Source organism: Lissotriton helveticus, chromosome 4_1 (genome assembly GCF_964261635.1).
Source record: "Lissotriton helveticus chromosome 4_1, aLisHel1.1, whole genome shotgun sequence".
Classification (NCBI taxonomy): Eukaryota; Metazoa; Chordata; class Amphibia; order Caudata; family Salamandridae; genus Lissotriton; species Lissotriton helveticus.
The window spans coordinates 1,878,656,150-1,878,678,453 of record NC_136063.1 but is presented as its reverse complement, the minus strand read 5'-3'; the positions used below and the strand labels follow the sequence as shown (position 1 = coordinate 1,878,678,453).

Below are 22,304 nucleotides of genomic sequence, written 5' to 3'. Positions count from 1 at the left end.
ACGAACAGCCAGAGTGTGTGCATTCTTCTACGGCCAGCCCACCTGTGGCCGGGAGGAGCGACAACGGAGGTGGGGGGCCTGTGAGAGACTTGCGGTTGCTGCACGGCCTGGAGTGTTCTGGCTGCTTTTGGGCGCGCCCGCCTTCTTCTCCCACCGAACGACGGGGACCCGCCATTTTAGTGCCCTGGGTCGTGGCTGCTGCTCAGTGGGGTACATCGTCAGCAGGCATACAGGCGGAACGGACTGTGTGGGGGCCGCTGGAAATCCCCCGGTATGTACTGCATTTGAGGAGTTGGGGGCAACGGGAGACTGCTGCTGCGTAGGGAGAGGGGCTGCCTTTGTTGACTCGCCGCCCCCGCCATTTGGGGCCTGTATAGCCCTTCTTTGGCCACTGTGTTGGTGGGGTCGCTGGAGGCAGGTGCGGAATCCTTATTCTTCTGGCCTCATAGACTGAAGCGTGTTGTGGGGCTTTTTAAGAGATCTCTCTTCGATCTTGCCCAGCTGAGCGCCCCAGTGCTGATGGCCTAGGAAAAGGCCCTCCAAGTGAGTTGGGGCCGGTGCTGGGACAGAGGGGCCCTCAGTTAGAAGCGAGTACCCCCGATCGCCTCCTTTCGCCTTTAAAGTCGGGGGGTTACTGGACTAGTGGCATTCCCTATCCATCCCCGCATAGAGGCTGCAGCTTGCATCTGGTAAAGGCTTTGACAGTGGGAGAGTGGAGGCCCGAGACACAGTAGCTGTGGGTTGGTAGTGACCGGGCCTTGTGGAGGGCTTCTTGCGCCTAGAGCAGCTGTGAGGGCAAGAGGGTAGTGCGGAGACTGTGGGGGGGGAACATCACTTACAACGAATTTTTTACAACGCACTACCATTACATCGCAACCATTACAACGCAAACCATTACAACGCAATGCGCTGGGGGGCGCTCTAGGATAGGGAATGTATTTAATATACTATCCAACACCTTCCCTGCTATCCACGGGGACTGGAGTTGGAATAGTAAATTAAATAATTCACTATCCAGCGCCTAAAAGCATTATGCGTTGTAATGGTATGCGATGTAAAAACCGCGTTGTAAAGGCATGCGATGTAAAAGCATGCGTTGTAGTGACACCAATCCCTGTGGGGCCTTGGGAACGACCCCAGGGCGAGGACTGCCTGCTGCCACCCTGCCCAAGGCTATGTGAAGACCCCTTGGAGCGGCCTAGAGGCTGGCTTTGCAGAGCTGGCGGGAGGGAGCCAAGAGACTTTGGAGGTGTGACCGCCACATTGACTTCTGTTGCTCAGGGGGGCCCGGGCGCTGACATTGGCTTGGCCCATCTTCCCAGCGCTTACTTGTGTTTCCTAACTGCCTCACTGGTGGGCCCCTGATGCTGGGGTGGTTTGCGGGGCCCTGCTCGCCGGTTTTCAGCCTGACCGTCACTGTGGGGTGGCTCTAAGGGGATGCAGCATCGGTCCTGGGCCTATTGGCCCCCTGGCTTGGCGGGAATGCTTGGAACAATAGCGGGCCCCTACGACTTTGCAGCCTGGATCCCAGGGCCCCCCACGACTCCTTTCTTTTGCCCTTTGACCTAAGCGCTGATGGCCGGCCCTATTGACCCATAGTGTGTTTGAAGTGGAGAACTGTGGCTCCGGGCAAGTCCTGGGATTGATATAGAGGCACTCCTAAAACGCAGACTGACTCTTAAGGAGGTATTGACCCTGGGTTGGAGCTAGCTGCAAGGATTCCTACTCGCCTACTGGGATCTTGGCGGAGCGGGCGGATGACGACCTGGTATGCCGGTGGCGAAGACCTGTTGAAAGCCCCCCACCTCACGGTGGCCTTGCACCTGGGCTGTGTTTTCCTGCGGGAGTGAGGTGGTCCACCCCTGCCCTGATCTTTGCGATTTTTATCTACTGGAGGCATCTCGCCCCGGTGGGGGGCCCGGGCGCTGAACACTGAAGCAGTAGTGGCACTACCTGGTGCCCCCTACATTTGAAACTTGATAGACTCCCTGAGCGCCGCAAACCATAGCGAACACCGGTGTGACTTATAGCCGCCCCAGGGCGTCAGCACGCCGAGGGGTCTCTCTTCTTTCGCGATGACGCGCTCCAAAGGGAATAAGGAGGCCCAGGGGGCGATCCCCAAAGATAACACTGTTACAGCAATGTGGAGCAGGGCGGGGGTGTCAGCCCCGGCCGAGATGGACCCTACGCCTGAAGGGGACTCGCCGCCAGTGACACAGGCGTTTATGGCCTCCTTTATGGCCGAGTTGAGGACGGAGATCGGCTCCCTGCATTCTGAGGTGCACTCCTGTGTCCGAGAACTACGAAAAGAGGTGACTGATCTTGGCGAACGGGTGGGCGGCCTGGAGAGGACGGTGGACCCTCGCACGGACGACCAGCAGCAATTATGGCAGCGCTTAGCCATCCTGGAGGAACAACACATAGAACTGCAGCTTAAGCAGGAAGACCTGGAGAACCGGAGCCGCAGGAATAGCTTCCGAATCCGGGGGTTCCTCTCGGAGCAGAGGGAAAGGACATCCTGACATATGTGGCACTACTCCTACACGAGGTGTGGGGTGATGACGATGCCTCTCTGCCGACCCTGGACCGGGCTCATCTGGTGTCTGGACCCGCGGCCGGGAGTGCTACCGGACATCCTCACCAGAGTATACTTCTTTACCGAAAAAGAGGCCATTCTTAAGGCGGCGCGAAGTAAGCAGGACCTCACATATGACGGGCATAAAATCCAGATCTTCCAGGACTTGGCTCCTAACACCTTGATGAGACAGCATGCCTTCAAGCCAGTGACAGACAAGCTGTGAACCCTGGGCGTTTCTTATCAATGGGGGCATCCGTTTGCTCTAATTTTTGAGTGGGAATCCAAGCGCAGGGTGCTGCGGTCCTACAGAGAAGCGGCTCAACTACTTTGGCTCCTGACTACGCCGCCTGCCAGACTCACCCGTCCCCCGCCTCTGACGCGGGTGCCTGCCAGACTATCATGGTCCACTCCCCTCCTCTAGATGAACGCTCATCTTCACAGGCCACGCAGGACATTATAGAGCATATTAGGTCCTTCGAGGGGGCGCAGGAGGAGCCACTCAACGTTCATCACCCCCTTGACAGCAACACCATGCTCCCCTTACAGATTGTGCTTCTTGATCCGGGTCTCACCCCTCTCTACACTGGGATGGAGAACTAGGCTAATGTACACACATTGCTCTGGCCACCTGAATGCAGCATAGGTGGTTCCAGAGCTCCTTGCCTGGATAAATCTGAAAGTAGCTGCAGGCTTACCCCAACTGTTCTTGTGAGAGTGACATCTCTGGGACTATCCAAACCCTGGGGTGTAGGATGTCCCATCCCTGGAACAGGACACTGTGGCCCGTTGGCCAATGTTGGTCTATTCTCTGTTTTCTCTCTCTCTTCTTTTCTATTCTATCTTCTCTTGATTACTAGGTATGGCGGGCGGGTGATACTACAGATGCCGCGTGACTCCCGAGGGGTGTTACATAGACCCCTCTGCGCGTTTTACCCCTACCCTGAGCTTGCATCTACAGTGGCAGGAAGGACTAATTTGCGTTAGGACATGACTGGGACCCTCCCGAGACCCTTAAAAGTGATATCGTTTAACGTTAAGGGCCTCAATTCTCCTAATAAGTGGCGGCCAACATGGCGATATCTTCTCCAATCCAACCCTGATATTAACTTCTTCAAAAAAAGGAACTCACATCCTTATAGCTGATGTAACGCTCATGGCGCACCCTAAATACCCCCTCCAATTCTGGGCTGCAGCAGAGTGGTGATTTTGTGCAGAAGTGGACTCAGACGGGGGGAGGCTAAGCCCTTCAGGAGCGCAGATGGACGCTTCATACAGGCGAGTGTTGGGATTGGGAGGCGCATATTCACACTGTGTAATGTGTACGCGCCCAACCAGATGCAGGACACTTACCTCCGGGCGCTCTTACGGGAGCACGTGCCGCAGGATGAACCCTCAGTAATTCTGGGGGGGGATTTTAACTTTGTGTGGGACCCTGAGGTAGATCGCAGCAAAGCTTCCTTGAACGAGGCAGGGGCCATGTCCTCCAGCCTTCGGAAACAGATTACAGATCTTGGTCTCCTAGACACGTGGCGATACCACTCGCTGGGAGTGCAGGATTATTAGTATTACTCTCATGTCCACCGTTCGTACTCACGCATCGACTACCTGTTTGTATCTCATGCCCTGGTGCGGGACATGCTGGTGGCGTCGATGTCGAACATATGGCTCTCTGATCATGCACATGTTGAGCTGCTCCTGCAGGAACCGGCTGCCTGCCCTACCCGTACCCCGCAGTGGCGCTATCCTCCGGGACCCAGCTGACGTGGATAGCATACGTGCCGCCATTGACTCTTACTTTGCCAATAACGATATCCCGGAAACGCCTTTTCTTGTGGTGTGGGGCGCGTTCAAGGCCACGATACGCAGGCACATCACCTCTCTCTCGATTGTGCGGACGCGTGAGGCTCGACATCTTGAAGACACTCTCTCAAAGGACATAAAATTGGCTGAAAAACAGGATCAGGAGCAACCCTTGCATACATCCCTGCAGTGGCTGGCGAACCTCCGGGGACAGCGCCGCCTCTTGCACACTAATAAAGCGGAAACCTTCCTACTAGCACTGAAACAGAGGTACTTCGAAGGGGGAGATAAGGTGGGCAGGCAACTGGCGAGACGTTTGCGAGCTCGGGCGGCCAAGGCCCATATAGCTAATATACAGTTACCGAATGGAGCGAGGGTTACCACGGAGCAGGCCAAATGCAAAGCTTTCTGGGCATACTATGCTGCCCTCTACACGGCGGAGGAACAATCGCCGGATCTCCTAACAGAAGTGCTGGACAGATGCACTTGGACTCCAATGCACCCCTATCATGCTAGAACGCTGGAAGGCCCTCTCTCTGCTGAGGAATCAACAGCAGCCCTAAAAGATCTCTCGCTTGGTAAGACGCCGGGCCCGGACGGCCTGCCCCTATCCTTTTATCGCATGTTTTTTATTTTCTTACCATTCGTTAAGCGCACTATTACCGGGCGGTGTCCTGGCGCTGAAACGATACATTTTCTCCGAGAGGCAAAGGAATCCCTAGAGGTTAAAAAGCCATGTTTTGATATTTTTCCTAAAGGTCATTAGGTCATTGCTTTGTTTTAGGGAGAGGGGCATTTCATTCCAGATGGTGGATGCTCCATGGAAGAAACTGCGTCCTCCCCATCGGGCTTTCCTAATGCGGTCAGTCATAACCAGGCTTTTATTAGCAGATCTTAATTGTCGACCTGGTTTGTACAGTTGGAAGTGTTCTTGAAGAAAGGATGGGCCTATTCCATTCACTGCCTTGAATACCATACAGAGAGCTTTGAACATGATACGTTTCCGTATTGGGAGCCAGTGTAAATTTCTTAGTTCCTGAGTGACCGATGTAAACTTAGGTAGACCAGTAATCAGTCGGGCAGCAGCATTTTGTAGTGTCTGCATTTTGTTCAAAACTCCTTGCTGGGCTTGCAGATACATACTATTGCAGTAATCAAGGCGGGACAACACAAGTGCTGTCACCACCATTTTCCTGCTGTTACTGGAAAGGAAAGGGAGAATTTTCCTAATGGTTTTTATTATCCAGTGAATGGAGGATGATAGGGCATTAGCCTGTGATTTAAAAGAGAGTTGTTTGTCGATAATCACCCCCAGGTTTTTTACTGTAGTGGCTGGAATGGGTGGGGCTCCCATTTCATGAGGGCACCCGTTGGGGGTCCAGAGATTGGTCACATTCCCAAAAAGAAGAACCTCTGTTTTCGAGGAGTTCAATTTGAGGCAGTTCCTAGCCATCCATGAGCTTACTGCAGTCATGTTTCAAGCACAATTTCAGCCTCATCTCCTGAGGATGTATAACTCCTTTTCCAACACGGAAGGGCCAACGTCCTCTATGGGTATGGCAGAGATATCTCTGATCTCTAAGACGGGGAAGGACCCTACGCTTTGTGCCTCTTACTGTCCCATAGCGCTGTTAAATTCAGACTTGAAAATGTATACCAAAAAACTTGCCAAACGTTTGGATCCCCACATGCCTGGTCTGGTGGATCCGGACCAAGTTGGCTTCATCCGCCAATGCCAGGGGACAGATAATGTACGAAGAATCGCACACTTGGTGGGGAAGGCACACCATTGGAACATCCCGGCCTGCCTCCTATCGCTTGACGCAGAGAAGAAGTCATTCGACCAGGTGGATTCGGCCTTCCTCCGGGCGGTGCTGCAGAGAGTTGGGCTAGGGCAGAAAATGGTGTCCATGATCATGGTGCCATATCTTGCCCCACAGGTGCGGATTAGAGTGAACGGGCAACTAACGGAATCTTTTATTAATCATCGGGGTTCCCGACAGGGTTGCCCCCTGTCCCCGCTGCTATTCGCCCTAGTGGTAGAGCCCCCGGTGGAGCTAATCAGGCAGGCACCAGACATACATGGCATCTCTCTTGGGGGCTGACAGAGCAAGGTGGCGCTCTTTGCAGACGATCTCATCCTCACGCTCTCATGCCCTCGGGAGTCTCTCCCAGCCCTGCATTCCCTGTTGCAGACCTTCAAGCGGGCCTTCGGTCTCAAAATTAATCATGACAAATCCTGGGCGCTTAATCTCACGATTTCACAGGAGGAGATACCGCTTCTGGAGGCTCTCCCCCCTTATCAATGGGCCACTGGTCACATTCGGTATCTGGGTCTGCAGTTGACTCCCTCCCTGGACACGTGGTCCCAGGTGAACTGGAGAGAGTGTAAGAGGGTTGTTCTCGAGGAGCTGAGGGGATGGAAACCTTTGGTGATGTCATGGCTGGGCAGACTTAATGCCATTAAGATGTCGGTACGCCTCAAAATATTATATTTATTCCAATGCGTTCCCACTCCCATTCCTCTGCATCAGATACAGGGCCTTCAACGCGAGCTTACCACATTCATATGGGGAGGGTGTAGACCGCGGTTTTCTCACAAGATTCTCATGCTACCGCGGGACAGGGGGGGGACTGGCTTGTCCCAACTCATGGATTACTACTGGGCTTCCCATGTCCGCTTTGCGACGGAATGGAAAAGAACTGAGAGTGAAAAGGTTTGGCTACACATGGATAGAATGGTAACTGGGCGTACCATTTGGGACCTCACATGGCTCCAACGAGAGGCACGCTCCTGAAGTGCCTATATGGCGGTGCCCACCAAAACTGTCCTAGATATCTGGGACAGGGTGGCGGTGCACAGAGGCCTCACAACATTGCCCTCCCCGCATACGCCCATCGAATGGAATCCATTATTCCCTCAGCCTATCGCACGCAAGCTTTTACCAAGTGGGCGCATGGGGGATGCTGAGTGATTGGCGATCTATTTGAGGGAGGCGCTCAGTGTAGAGAAGAGTTTTGTCACCCAGTTGCGGCAGGGCTGCAGTACGCACAGTTGCAGCATTGGGTCACCTCGGCAGAGCTGCATCAGGCGGTTACCCGCCTATTCACTCCTTTTGAGCGGCTGGTCCGCTCCTTCGATGAAGTGAAGGGCCTGGTTTCACGGATCTATCATGTCCTGCAGCATCCCCTGGAAACGCCTTCCCACCCATACCAACGTCAATGGCAGATGACGTCCGCTACGGAAATCACAGCTCCACAGTGGAGTCGCCTATGGCGAGATATCCTCAAGGTATATCGCAGCGCCCCACAGCAAGAGAATGCTTATAAAGTCATGACGCAATGGTACTATACGCCGACACGCTTACATAAGATGTTCCCTGCGGCTTCCCCCCTGTGTTGGAGGTGTTCGACTGCGCCTGGAGATTTTGTACACATTTGGAGGGCCTGCCCACTACTGACCCTGTTCTGGAAGGAGGTCCTCAGCCATATTAAAGGGGTGTTGGGGTTCCCCCTGCCTGAAGCCACAAGCACCATTTTTATGGGCATTAAACCTGCCAACCTGAAGGGACTCACCGCAGCGATTGGATTCTAGCGCTTCAGATACTCGGAGCTGCTAAACCGCTTATAGCGCTATACTGGAAGAAAGCAGAGCCCCCTCCAATTGCTGCTTGGTATGTGCGCTTATGGCAGGTTCTTACTATGGAGCTCTTCACAGCACGGCTGCAAGCACAAGATACTCGTTTTAAAGCTGTCTGGCAACTTCTGATTAAATACCTTTGCGCGATAGAGCGTGCATGTTACATGCCCACTAAGCTTAGAGCGCTGCGACTTTTTGAAGATGCTATACTCCCGCCTGCTCATGGCAGATTGCTTCTGCAAGTAGAACCCCTAGTAGCTTAACCCCCCCACGTGGACGACGGGGCCTGCAAGGGGCTATAACGCTGTATTACCTCCTCCTGCCCGCACATGCCACTCCTTCTCTTCTGACTGCTACTTTTTTTCTTTTCTCATCTATCTACTCTTCTTCTGGCACCTCTTGATCTTTGATTGCCTTTTTAGGACTTCTTGCCCATGAATTCAATGCTGTGGTAAAACGTGTCCCTTGTGTTGCATTTCATGTGTAACAACTGAACTGTAGGCTTAATGCTGTGTACATTTAGACCTGTGCTTTGTTCCCCCCTATTTTCTTTCTTTCTTTTCCCCCTATAGTTGGAAAATAAAATAGACTTTGAAACAAAACAAAACATTCGAATCTGATTTGATGGTTGTGTGGGATATATGCATATTGATATTTAATTTGGATCCCTTCCCCCACTATCCGTAATACCTTCCACCAATTATTGGCAACCCTATTAAGAGGTTGGCATATTCTGGGCAAATTTGGAGCTAAATACAGTACCTCTGGTTTAGAGGTATAGTTGATAGATAAAAGAATAGTAGTTTTCTGTAAGGAACTTTTTAATCTCTAATTTCCTCTCATTGCATGTAATGAAATGAGCGGACCTGATTTTAAGGAATTACGAGGAATCATTTAGTCCAACCTGATGATAGATGGACATTTCCAAACTGGCCAAGAATAGCTTATGTATTTTACAGTTGGCCAAAAATGCATTTGCTGTCCTGAGTGTTTAAATGGGATGGCCTGCTTCTTTCGTTCTGATGGGTTCTTCTAATCGCAGATTCTAATCACAGATTCCTCATCTTGTGAATAACTCCAGGTGCCAGACATCAGAGAATTTTTTTCCAGCGGTTCTTTCGTGCTCTAGTAGGTGATGCTGTGTGGCTCTGAATCTACTCCGTCCGTTTCTTAAAGTGATGCTGGAACAACATTTAACTGTTTTCTCTGCACGCTGACGTTAGTTCCTTTCCGCACAATCACAAATAGAGACATTTGAAAAGCAGATGTTCTCTTCATTCAGTATATTCTCTACATTATGGAAGATGCTCTGCGATTTCTGGCCCTCATTCCTGGAAGAACTCCATGCCAAACTTGCACAAATTATACAGGATGGCCAAGTCGCATCAAAATTTCTCATCCTCTCTGGCTGGACACACTACCGACTTCTTGAGTACGGCGGTTGGTAGCAGCGTGATGCTTTGTTGCTACATGTGGAGGAGATCCACATGCTTTTCCAGTGATGTGATGTTCAGATGTCACTGTTGGACATGCCATTTAATGGCACCCACACTTTCAGTGATGAGACAGATTCTGCCTTATACCTCTTCAAAGACAGCAGACCCACAGTTCACTGTCTCGACCTTTCCAGACCCACGTAGCAGTATTCTCTACATTTTTGCCCCTTTCAATACTTTGGCGCAACTACAGACCCGCCCACCCCCCAAAATCTTTCTAGGATCTGACAACGCCCAGGCCCTCAGGGGCAATGGACTGCTCAGGCCCTTCTCTTTCCGCCACCACCACGACTTTAGCTTCAATTTGGTACCACATGGCAAATTCCTTTGAAGGCAGGATAAGGTATTACCTCCATGGTTGGCAGCGCAATACATCGGATGAGTGCTTCAAATTGATCAACAAGGATATACGCTACCATTCCTTTCCTCTCTGCCACATATACCACCTACACCAGAGTGACTGCGGGAGGACCACTTGTCAGTTTTACAGGAGGAAGTCCAGGTACTTTTGAAAAAGGTAGCCATTTAGAGGGTCCTGGTACCAGAAATAGGGACCGCATGTTACTCCTGTTATTTCCTGGTGCCAATGAAGGACAGAGGTCCTTGTCCAATTTAGACCTCTGTCCTCTCCTTTCTCAAGAAGGACAAATTAAAGATACTTACGCCGTCCCATGTTCTATCTGCCCTATAGCCAGATGCCGGGATGGTAGTGTTAAATTTGCAAGATGTCTATTTCCTGCCCTGTGACCCACCAAACAATTACCCGTGGTTCAAAGTAAGCCACAATCATTTTCAGTTTTTTGCTCCAATTCGGCCTCACCAACGCCACGAGGTATTCAAGAAAGTGATGGGAGTTTTAGCAGTGCGTCTTCCGAGGTTGGAAATAGGTGTTCCCATAATTTGATGACTGCAAGCTGACAGTGGGTTCTCCACAGTCAGCTGTAGACCAACTCTAGACGATATCGAACCTCCTCACATCTTTGGGGTTCTCGGTCAGAGTGCTGCAGTCACACCAGAGGCTCCTGTCCACCTGCTCGAGTCCAGTAGATTCAGGTTGTGATTCTGATGTTTCAGCCTCTATACTGGGTCTCAATGAGAGCGGCTCTGATGCTTTTTGGCCTTCTCACCGAGTTGCATCCTGCTTGAGGAGGATGCAAACGAGTATATGTGGGCTCTGCAGTGAGATCTTAAGTCTAGGGGCCAGATGTAGGAAGCCTAATACCGGTCGGTAACGGCTGAAATTACCGAATTTCGGCCGTACCGACCAGTATCAGGCTTTTCAGATGTAGGAGGCCACATTTCAGGATCGGTAATTTAAGAAATCGGTAAATTACCAAATTCTTAAAATACCGATTCGGTAAATTACCGAATCTGTAATGTAGGGAGCACTCAAGTGAGTGCTTCTTACATTTAAGGATTCGTTATTTACCACCAACTATTAGTTGGTGGTAAATAACGAATTCGTTTTAAAAAGCAATTTTTTGCTTTTTATTCAGTGCCATGTGGCAGACATACATGCCCTTAGGCCATGTATGTGTGCCACATGTGCACCCATGCACTATTCAGGGGTGCAACAGGGTGTCAATGTGACACCATACCACCCTTGAAAGGGTTCCCCCTATTACCGATTCGGTATTTACCGAATCAGTAATTTCCCTTCATTCCTATAAGCCTCCAGGCCCATAGGAATGAATGGGAATTACTGAATTGGTATTTACCAATCCGGTTAATACCGATTCTTAATTACCGAATATTACTGATTCGGTAATTTTTACCGAAAAATTATCTACATCCCATTTACCTATTCTTAAATACCGAATCGGTAAAATTCGGTATTTAAGAATAGGTAAATTGAGATTACCTACATCTGGCCCTAGGTGTGCTAAGCACCCTGGAAACCTGTTGGATTCCTTCAATGCGTCAAGGTTTTGAAGGGGAATGTGAAAGACCTACAGAGTTGTCTGCTTGACTGCATTTAGATTGGTGGCAGGCCCTCTCCCACCCTCACCCAAAATTGACGGTCATTTCAGATGCATTGTTGCTAGGTTGAAGAGGCCATCTGGTGAGGTGTAGATCAAAAGAATCTGGTCTCTGGCAGATACCTGTTTCGACATGAATAATTTGGAGCTGAGAGCAAATTGAGTGGCACTAAAGGCCTTCTTGTTGTCTCTCAAAGGGAGGCTAATTCCTTTTTCCCTATGCGGTTTTGCAACAAACAGGACAGAGCGGGGTCCCGGGTCCAGCACCACGAGCCTCTGCGCCTCTGGTGCTGGCTATGCCACTAGACTGTGTCCCTGGTGACCAACATCCTGGCAGTATCCTTGAATTCCAAGGCAGACAAACTCAGCAGCCAATGCCTAGAAGATCATAAATGGGAATTACACTCGGATGTGAAACAGACCGTCTTCCAGCAATGGGGAGAACCCTGGATTAATCTTTTGGCCAACTTAGACAACATGCAGTGTCCAAGCTCTCAAGGCAACTCTGCTTCAGAGACTCTTTCTGCTTAGAAAGGGGCTCTGGACTCCTGTATGCCTCCCCCTGCCCATTTATCTATCCTGCCCAAAGTTCTGAAGATCAAGAAAGACTTAGCTCAAGTCATCTACGTGGCTAGCGATTGGGCCAAAAGAGTGTTGTACCCAGAAATGGCCCTAATAATCTGTCCTCTGATTAAGGTGCTTCTTCAGTTTTACACCCTGGTCTGCACAGCTTACACCACCATGCGTGGTGATGTTTTGGCGGTAGATAGTTGCTTTTAACCTCCCTCCTGAAGTAGTGGATGTTATCTTTGCAGCCGGACATCCCTTCACAAAAAAACATTCACGCATGACCATGGGATACGTTTGTGGCTTGGTCTACTTCTTGGCAATTATATCCACTGCAGGTCAAATTGTTTTGGATGTGTTGCTTTTCCTGCTGTCTTTAACTCAGTAAAGACTTGTTGTGAACAAAGTTGAAGGTTATTTATCAGGCTTGTAGGCCTTTTGCCGTTTTACAGACTAGCGATTGTTGTCTAAAACAAAGGTTGCGATCTATTTTTTAAAAGCCTTACTTCTGTTTCCTCCCAAATTTTTTGCGATACCAGAGTGGGACATTAATTTGTTTCTCATATACTTGATGTCCTCCCCATGTAAGCAAATGAACGGCTGCCCTCACTGTGTTCTTACTCTGAAAACAGTCTTCCTCATAGAAATATCAGCTTGTCACTTGAGTGAGTTAGAAGTGCTGTATGTCCAGCAACCATATAGTAAAACAAATTTCTGCCCACATTTGTGCTATATACTACAAGGGAATTCCTGCCCAAAGTTGTGATGCATTTCAGTGTTGGCAGTCGGGGATGCAGAAGCAGACCTGCCCCTCCTCTTGCTCAGGCCTCTCCATTTTGAAGCATAATACTGCCTCAGGAGCCACAGTTTTTGGCTACCCGCTTACTTCAGGCGTCACTACCACTTCTCTCACACAAGTTGTTAAGTACACACAGGATGACTCTGCAGACTTTCAGGGGATTGATTTCTCAATTTAACAATCCATGCTTCAGTGAGGCCATCTTGGCCTATGGCAAGTCACACCTTTGTTCCTTAGATCTATGATGCCCTATTCTCACCTCCTGTTATGCGTACTTGTAAATCGAACTATCTTCCACAAGGGTATCCTGCCCCTGAGCAGGTGTGTGTGCCTAGACCTGCCTATGTGAGGTTGATTAATTGAAAAGCCAGGTCTTCAGCTACTTGCGAAATTTAAGAGTAAGCTCTTATATTGAGAGGGAAGCTGTTTCATGCTTAAGGAGCTATGTAAGAGAACACTTGTCCTTCTGATCTGGTTCAGTGTATGCATGGGATGTGTGCGACTAGGAGTCCCGTCTGGATGTTGGTGAAAAGAGATGCAACTGGCTGCTGTGTTCTCGGTGGGTTTTAGTCTTCTAGTGAATAACTTTGTGATCCCAGCGTAGATGGTGTTCGCATCGGCTGACTTGCTGGTGACAGGAGCTTGAGTGACAGTTTCCCTAGTGTTGTTTGGGAGCCATTTGAAGATCTTCCTAAGCATCTTCATGGTGTGGAAACGGGATGAAGTGATGCAGCGGACTCGTGCAGTAATGTCCAGTTTGCTGTCAATGATAATTCTGAGGTTCCTGGCGTGGGTTCTGGGTATGGATCCTTGTCTTTCCAGCCACCACCCATGGTGAGGTGTTCCTGCCGAAAATCCTATTTCTATCTTGTTGGTGTTGAGTTTGAGAAATTTTGCTTTCTCAATTCATATTGCTGAGTTTTTTTAAAAACAACTTTACAGTTGAAAAAAGCCAGGAAGTAACAATATGGTAAAGTTACCCTAATGGTGACTCTGTTTCTCCTATTTGGTAGGCTCTTTTCCGTTATGGTCCCCTGCCAACTCCTCAGCCTAAAATGCATACGGATAGGTTAAATAATTCAAGAAGGGAACTGGCAGTGGTGTGATTACATGTACGGAGGGCAGTTTCCTGTTTTTGACTTACACAGGCATACGTGTTTGGTAACTCCTTGTAAAGCTCTGAAATTAAAAACAGCTACAATAGCAGCTGCCGGTACCTGTACAACCACTACGGGGCATGGTGCCTACAAGTCAAGAATGAGAAAAAGCATGCGGGCTATGAATAAAGGAATCACCATCAAAGTAACTTGACCATCTTGTTGGTTACTTGAAATGAGCTATTGTTGAAATGGTCTGTGCATATCATTAACGTAAAAGATCCTGCTTTGTTATCTGAATTTTGATTTTAGAACTGGTTGACAAATTTTAATTGGTCTTTTTTTCAGCCTAAATTAAGCATGGCAAAATGCCGAAGAAATGTAGAAAACTTTCTTGAGGCCTGTAAAAAACTAGGTGTTCCTCAGGTAATCTACATTTTCTTATAAATGCACGTATCTTATGTATGTTTACAAAGTTAATTATGTGAGTAAGTCAGTTGTGCTATACATTTGGATTTGTCCAGATACGTTTAGTGCAAAACATTTTTCTGGTGTATCCTTCTTCCCTCAGATTCCTCACATTATGAATATTCTCCACACGCCAGGCTGGATCTTGAAACCTTTGCCTCCTGCAGTTGCTCTCCTGTGCTATCAGGTGGAGCTATGCAACTTAAGTCGCTGCTTTGATCCCTAGTGATGACCTTGGGGCATATAAGGTGATGAGTGAATGACATCCATGTTTGTATGTACTCATTTCAACGGCACAGGTCTAGGCCTCTTGTCACTGGCAAAATTCCTCAATACAGCCACCAGGTCAAATATTCCCCCCCTATTGCCTGTTGAAGAAGTTGTAAAATGTCCCTATCAGATCCACATGACCTCGGTATGTGGTGTCTTAGATCCAACCAGAGCCCCTCAACCTGCAACTCTTGCTTTTTGATGCTTCCAAAAGCCACGAGAGAGTGGGAGGCAAAACTTTTTTTTGCCTGTGCCTGCATGGCCTGCCCAAAGCGATCCTCAGCCTTCTTCAAGTCAGTGACGGGACAGGTATTGATCCCTCATTAGTTCTTAATTAAAAAAACACAAGAAATGACATAGCAAGCATATTTTTTTTTCGAGCAAATGGTCCTGGCCCGTCTTAAGATTCTCCTCTGTTCCCCAACACCAGTCCCTTCCTTGTTGCCCGAGCTAATTCCACTTCTCTAAAGGATGAGTTTGGAGTTTCTAAATCTGTCTGCAGGCCCTTCCCTGGTCGAGGCCTTTCTACAAGCCATGCTGGACTAATCCCCAAAGTTGGGTCCATGTCTGTGATTTTGGAGATAATAGCGACAATGAACCAGTCACTACCTAAATCCTCCATGGACTTCAGCCTTGGTGTCCCTTCCAAGGAAACTCTTCCCTACTGTGGTACCAATCTTTGTGCTTTTGGGCTGCTTACAACGCCATCACAGCAGCTACACTTGGATCAGAATTCAACCCCACTTTCAGCTTCCAAGATGGTGGGCATTATCAGAATGCCTAAAGAAATGGCTTCCACATTTTTCAGTAATCAACCCATGTGTCAGTCAGCACTAACCTAGGCTCCAGAGTTTCGCCTGAATGGAGGACATTTTCAGAACATATTCCAATGCACGGCAAATGCTTAAAGAAGTTATGTATGCAAGTCGATTTGGAAACTGTTAAGAGTCATAGCTTACCACTTGTGGCTCGGGGGGACAGGTTCATAGTAATTCAGAACCACTTGTGCTGAGTCCATTTCAGAGAAAGAAAGGCTGGCGATGTGCAAAGAGAGTTGTTACTGGGAGGAGCGATGCTTCGCTTTTTTTGGAGAAATCACTATGCTATGATGCCTGAAGATGAGCTACATTGTGGATATCATCTTGGATTACTGGGTGTAACGGTTTTCCTGTTTTATGGCAACCTTGCTATTCAATCATGCTACACTGTTGCTGCAGCCAGGACCTTGATATATGAGTGCAATGTTTCCTTTTACAATGTACATTTGCTTCCCTGAGAGTTTGTAGGAGGACATTTGTAAATACAGACTATTATGAAGATCAAGTTGTTTTTAGAAAACAAGCTTACCCTATTAGAACATTTGACTTTGGAATTGTTGCATTAGACTTGGGGTTGATCAAAGCATGAAGAGGTCTCTTGGGAAGAAATGTTACTCATAAAGGGCCAGATGTTCGACCCTTTATTGTGGCCGCAAACGGATGATCCTCCCGTTTTCGGCTGCAAAAAAGGATAGTGGCATGTAGAAATGCAACCACAACCCCAAGTCATGCTCCGACTGCGGGGCCATGGCGCAGAAGACTTTGCGGGAGCGGTCCCGAAAGTTGCTGGAAGTCCGGCAGTAAGCTCCTGCCGCTCAAGGTCCTGGTCCCGTGGGAGGTCGAGGGACCGGACGCAGAGCCGCCACCACCGTTCATCGGGATCGAAGTCGTTGCACTTGGGGTCAGGTAAGGCGAAGCATTCCAAGAAGTCGAAGAAACACCATTGCTTCCCCTCGCTGGTCGTGCGACATGGCCGAGGGTGCGGGTGGTGTCTCCCCTGCGGTTCCGGCAGAGCCTACGCAGTCGCCACCGGCCTACTCGCCATTCCCGGGTCCGTCGGCGACTCCGGCCCAGCTGCAGAAATTTCTGTCAGCCATGGCTCGCCTCTTTGGGCCGTCGTTCCCCGCTGGTGCGCCTTTGGGCCCCGCGGGCCTGACTAGGGCTCCTAGCTCTTTACTGCCGACGGCTCTGGCATCACTGTTGGCTCCGGCCCTGGCATCGCAGGATCCCCATGGATCCGGGCTCCGATCACGGTTGACGCCAGTTGACCTTGTGACACCTCCACCGACATTGACCCCACCGGCACCACCTCCGACGTCGCCCGGCCCACCGGACAAAATCGTCCCTGGTTTCAGCCCCGATGTGGATACGGCGCCGGACCGGCATCACTTGGGAACCGATTCCGACGCCGATTGGGGATTTCTATCTATATGTCCATCCTCCTTATTTTCGGCCTGTTCATCAGCCTTCAGGGGAAGAGGAGGACTGGGGAGGGTTTGAGACCCTGTCACAGCACAATGTGAGCTTGACCCGGATTGGCCAGAGGAGCTGGGGGATGGCAGTGGTCTTGATACCTCTCCTGACCGTGGCATGTTAAGTCCTAGTACCGTGGCTACGGAGTAGGGTGCAAGTTACGCAATGGTATTCGAGCTCCCTACATTGACCGTCAGGACTAACCTCCTAACAGAAGTGCTTCAGCCGGCAGCTACCTCTGTGGAGCCACTGCTGCCTTTTAACTATGCACTTTCGGACGTTCTTTTGGACACCTTGTCGAGGCCCAACATAGGGGCTCCTGTGGATAGGAACGCGGCCCGACGCCGTCGCCTGGCCCCAGGCAACCCCCTTTTCCTTACCCAACACCCCACTCCTGAGAGCTTGGTTCTCCAAGCCTCTGCGTCCCCGAGCGCATTCCCTACCGCACCACCGGACAGGGAGCAGTTCAGTAAGAAGATTTTTTCTTCAGCCAGTTCAGGGCTGCGGTCGATGAACACCGCATGCCTCTTGGGCCCCTGTGTGGGATACTGTGGCGCGCTTGCTGCCTCAATGTCCGGTGGAGGCCCGGACAGTGCTCTCTCAAGCTTTTGCTGGGCAAGGCGATTTCCACAACAATGGCGCTCCGTCGCCAGGCCTGGCTGAGGTGAACTGTTTTTTTGGGGGTGTCCAGAACACTCTGATGGACATGCCCTTTGATGGCATTCGCCTTTTTGGCAACAAAGCAGATAGTGCGTTGGAGCTCTTTAAGGACTTGCAGGCTATGGCCACATCCTTGGGCCTTTCCGCCACGCACCCTCCTCTGCCTTCTGCTTTTCGCTCCTTTCGTGGCGACGGAAGGGGTGCCCGACACGTTCGCTTCAGAGCCACAAGCCTGTGCATCAACAGTCTCAGCGAAGCCGCGGACATGAGACCCGCCGATCATAGGTCAGGGGGGCACGCGGGCGGGTCAGTCCACCTTCACCCCAGCAGCCACTTCCTCCAAACCTTCCTAGTCCGGTTTTTCAGGCCCATCAAATGCCGGTGGGCGGCAGGATTCGCCATCATCTCCCCACTGGTGCATTCACTTCGGACAGGTGGGTTTTACAAACAGTCCGAAGGGGCTACTGCCTCCCCTTGAGATTACCCCTCCACCCATGCCACCCCAGTACAACAGCATATCGGGGATCACTTGTCATTTCGTCAACAGGAAGTTGCGGCCCTCTTGGCCAAGGGGGTCATCGAGAGCGTTCCTGCACCAGAAGTAGGACGTGGTTTTTACTCCCACTACTTTCTGGTGCCCAAGAAGGACACGGGCCTGCGTCCTATCTTGGACCTCAGGGACGTCAATTGCTTCGTCCGGAAGGAGAAGTTCAAGATGTTAACTCTGGCTCAGGTCATGTCTGCCCTCGACCCTGGAGACTGGATGGTAGCGTTGGACCTGCAGGACACATATTTCCACCTACCTGCAGTTTATGGTAGGCCATTAGCACTTTCAGAGTACCGTGCTCCCCTTGGGCCTTACCAGCGCCCCTCGGGTGTTCATGAAAGTGATGGCGGTGGTCGCAGCTCATCTGCGCAGATCAAGGGTTCCAGTCTTCCCCTGTCTTGACGACTGGCTGTTAAACGTGGGCTCGCCCCGGACAGTCGTCTCCCACCTTCAGACTGCGGCCAACCTCCTGTATTTGCTGGGATTCTCCATCAATGTGCCGAAGTCGCACCTGATTCCCTCTCAGATGCTCCTCTTCATCGGAGCAGTTCTGGACACGGCACAGTTTCGTGTCTGTCCTCGCGAACAGCGAGTCTGGAACATTGGGGCTATGATTCTGATCTGTCAGCACTTGTCCCGGGTTTCACTCAGAATGACCCTGAGGCTGCTGGGCCTCCTGCATCCTGCTGATCCCCCCTTCCGCTCCAGTGCCACCGAGATCATCTGCTGCGTACCTCAGGGCTATTCCCTCAGCCCGATGTTGTTCAGTGTCAACATGGCACCCCTCGCCCACGTCGGCCAACAGCACGACCTCAACATCATCTCCTACGCCGAGAACACCCAGCTGATCCTCTCCCTCACCAAAGACCCTCACACCGCAAAGACCAACCTCCACGAAGGATTGAAGGCCGTCGCCGAATGGATGAAGAACAGCCGTCTGAAGCTGAACTCAGACAAAATGGAAGTCCTCATCCTCGGCCCCACCCCTTTGGCATTGGACGACTCCTGGTGGCCGACCACACTGGGAACAGCTCCGACACCCACCAACCTTGCACGCAACCTAGGGGTCATCCTCGACTCCACCCTCTCCATGACTAAGCAGGTCAATGCCGTCTCCTCATCCTGCTTCAAGACTCTCCGAATGCTCCGCAGGATCTTCAAATGGATCCCTATCGAAACCAGAAGAACAGTCACCCAGGCCCCCATCACCAGCAGAATGGACTACGGAAACACCCTCTAAGCAGGAACGTCGGCCAAACTCCTGAGACGACTGCAACGCATTCAGAACGCCTCGGCACATCTGATCCTCGACATCCCCCGACGCAGCCACATCACACCCCACCTGAGAAACCTACACTGGCTCCCCATCAATAAGAGGATAACCTTCAAGCTCCTCATCCACACACACAAAGCTCTCCACAACACTGGACCAGCATACCTCAACAGACGACTCCGTTTCTACACCTCCACTCGCCATCTCCGCTCCGCCGGCACCGTCCTTGCCCTCGCCACAGTCCCCCGCATCCGAAGAACTACTGCCGGCGGCAGATCCTTTTCCCAACTCGCCGCCAAGACCTGGAACACCCTCCCCACCAACCTACGGAAGACCTACTGGCCTTCAGAAGACTCCTCAAGACCTGGCTCTTCGATCAGTAACAGCACCCCCCCATGCCTTGAGACCCTCACTGGTATCTAGTGCGCTTTATAAGTGTCCTGATTGATTGATTGATTGATCTATCATGCCAGTTGGCATATGCGGGCTCTGCTGTGGGATCTGAAGTTCCAGTGGGTGCAGCATCAGGGGAACCTGTCCGATTACTTCCAGATCTCGGAGGGCAATGCACAACAATTGCAGTGGTGACTCACGCACCGGCATTGGGTCATTGGTAGATCCCTCTCCCTTCCCCGACCAGAGCACACAGTGGTGACAGATGCGTCCCTTCCGGGATGGGACGCCACATGGAAGAGGCGGAGATCAGAGGCCCTGGTCTCCGGCGGAGTCCAGGCTCCATATCAACCTTCTGGAGTTCCGGGCGATCCGACTTGCACTGAAGGCATTCCTTCCCTCTGTCAAGGGGAGAGTAGTGCAGGTGTTCACAGACAATTCCACCGCCATGTGGTACTGCAACAAACAGGGCGGGTGGGGTCGTGGACCCTATGTCAGGAGGCTCTGCGCATCTGGACATGGCTGGAGCATCAGGGCATTTTCCTGGTGGTTCAACACCTGGCAGGTTCATTGAACGCCAGGACGGACAAACTCAGCCGCAGGTTCGTCGTTGACCACGACTGGAATCTTCACTCAGAGGTGGCGCAAGGTCTCTTTCAACAGTAATGAGAGCCTTGGTTAGATCTTTTCGCCACAGCAATTCTGCACGTTGGAATTTCAAAGGCGGCACTCGCTAGGCGACGCTTTTCGTCGCGAGTGGAGTTGCGGTCAGTTGTACTCCTTTCCGCTTATACCACTTCTGCCCAGAGTGCTGAAGAAGATCAGGCGCAACCAGGCCCAAGTTATTCTTGTGGCGCCAGACTGGGCTTGAAGAGTTTGGTATCTCGAGCTACTCAGTATGACCATCAATCCCCCGCTCCATCTGCCTCTCTGAGAAGATCTTCTGTTGCAGCAGCAGGGGATGGTCCTCCACCTGAACATGTCCAGTCTCCACATCTTTGCATGGAGATTGAGCGGCAGCAGTTGATTCCTTTCAACTTGCCTCCTGAAGTCTGTGACGTCATTCTGGCAGCCAGGCGTTCCTCCACAATTTGGTATATGCCTGCAGGTTGAACAAGTTTGTGGCATGGTGCACAGCAAGGGTTGTGGATCCCCTTTCTGGCCCTCTTTCTAAAGTCCTACTGTTCCTTCTTTCTTTGGCCCAGCAGGGGTCTGCTCTGGGGACTATCAAGGGCTACCTTAATGCTATTTCAACTTTTCCTAGGCTTCCTGATCAGCCCTCTCTTTTCTAGCCCCTTGTTGTTAATAGATTCCTCAAAGGCATTACTCATCTTTTCCATACTATTCCCTTCGTAATGCCACAGTGAGACTTGAATCTGGTTGTCACATATTTAATGTGCGCTCCCTTTGAGCCTCTTCATAACTGTCCTCTTCATCTGTTAACTTTGAAGACTGTTTTCCTGGTTGCCATTGCCTCTGCTAGGAGAGTGAGTGAGCTCCAGGCTCTTTCTTGCAAACCTTCTTTTCGGTCTGTCCATCCAGACAAGGTTGTGTTCAGGACACGTCTATCCTTTCTGCCAAAGGTTGTTACTGCCTTTCACATCGTGCAGACCATCACCTTGCCCACCTTCTTTCTGCCTCCGGATCCTTCCAGAGAGGAAAAGAAGACTCCACCGTCTGGACCCAAAACGTGCGCTCTCATTTTACCTGAATCGCACACAACAGTTCCGGGTGGATGACCAGCTCTTTGTTGGCTATGTAGGCGCCAATTAAGGACGCTCCATAGACAAGCGGACTATCTCCCGATGGGTCGGCTTGTGTATTAAAGCCTGTTATTCTCTGGCCAAAAAGGAGCCACCGATGGGGTTGCGCGCTCATTCCACCAAGGCGACGGCTACCACTACTGCATTGGGACGTGGTGTCCCCTTACAAGACAAATGTGAGGCAGCTACGTTGGCCTTGTTGCACACTTTTACTAAGCATTATTGCCTGGACGCCAAGTCCGGAGAGACTGCTTCTTTGGCCGTTCTGTTCTCCAGGACTTCCTGCTGTGATCTTGGTTCGCAGACCCACCACCGGTGTTGGTATTGCTGGGGTATCTATTCTAAAGTAAGGAATCTATCACTAACGTGTTTCTTTCAGATGCACAAGTTACTTACCTTCAGTAATGATATATCTGTAAGAAACATTAGTTAGTGATAGATTCCTTACCGCCCGCCCTTCCTCCCCGTTCTGCAAACTTATTTCTAGAGTTAAGGTCATCCCTTTTAGGGCCCTAGTTTCTATGCACCACTGGTCAGTATCTTGCATGGCTCTGTGTTCCTGGCATGGAAAGTCGTGTACAGAACTAATGTCAGCGTGCGAGGGTGGCGTCTAAGTAGATGCCGCGACATCATCTTTGCGACCACGCCGCCAATGACGGACGCCGAGCCGCACGACGCCACCT

General features: G+C 50.8%; 1 protein-coding gene across 1 annotated transcript in view; it reads left to right on the top strand.

The window, feature by feature from the left end:
* LRCH2 (leucine rich repeats and calponin homology domain containing 2) overlaps nt 1-22,304 on the top strand; it is a 973,671-nt gene that overhangs the window by 909,336 nt on the left and 42,031 nt on the right. Inside the window, exon 19 of the mRNA XM_078688532.1 lies at nt 14,305-14,382. Within this exon, the coding sequence (XP_078544658.1) occupies nt 14,305-14,382 (78 nt within the window). The remainder of the gene's footprint in view (nt 1-14,304; nt 14,383-22,304) is intronic.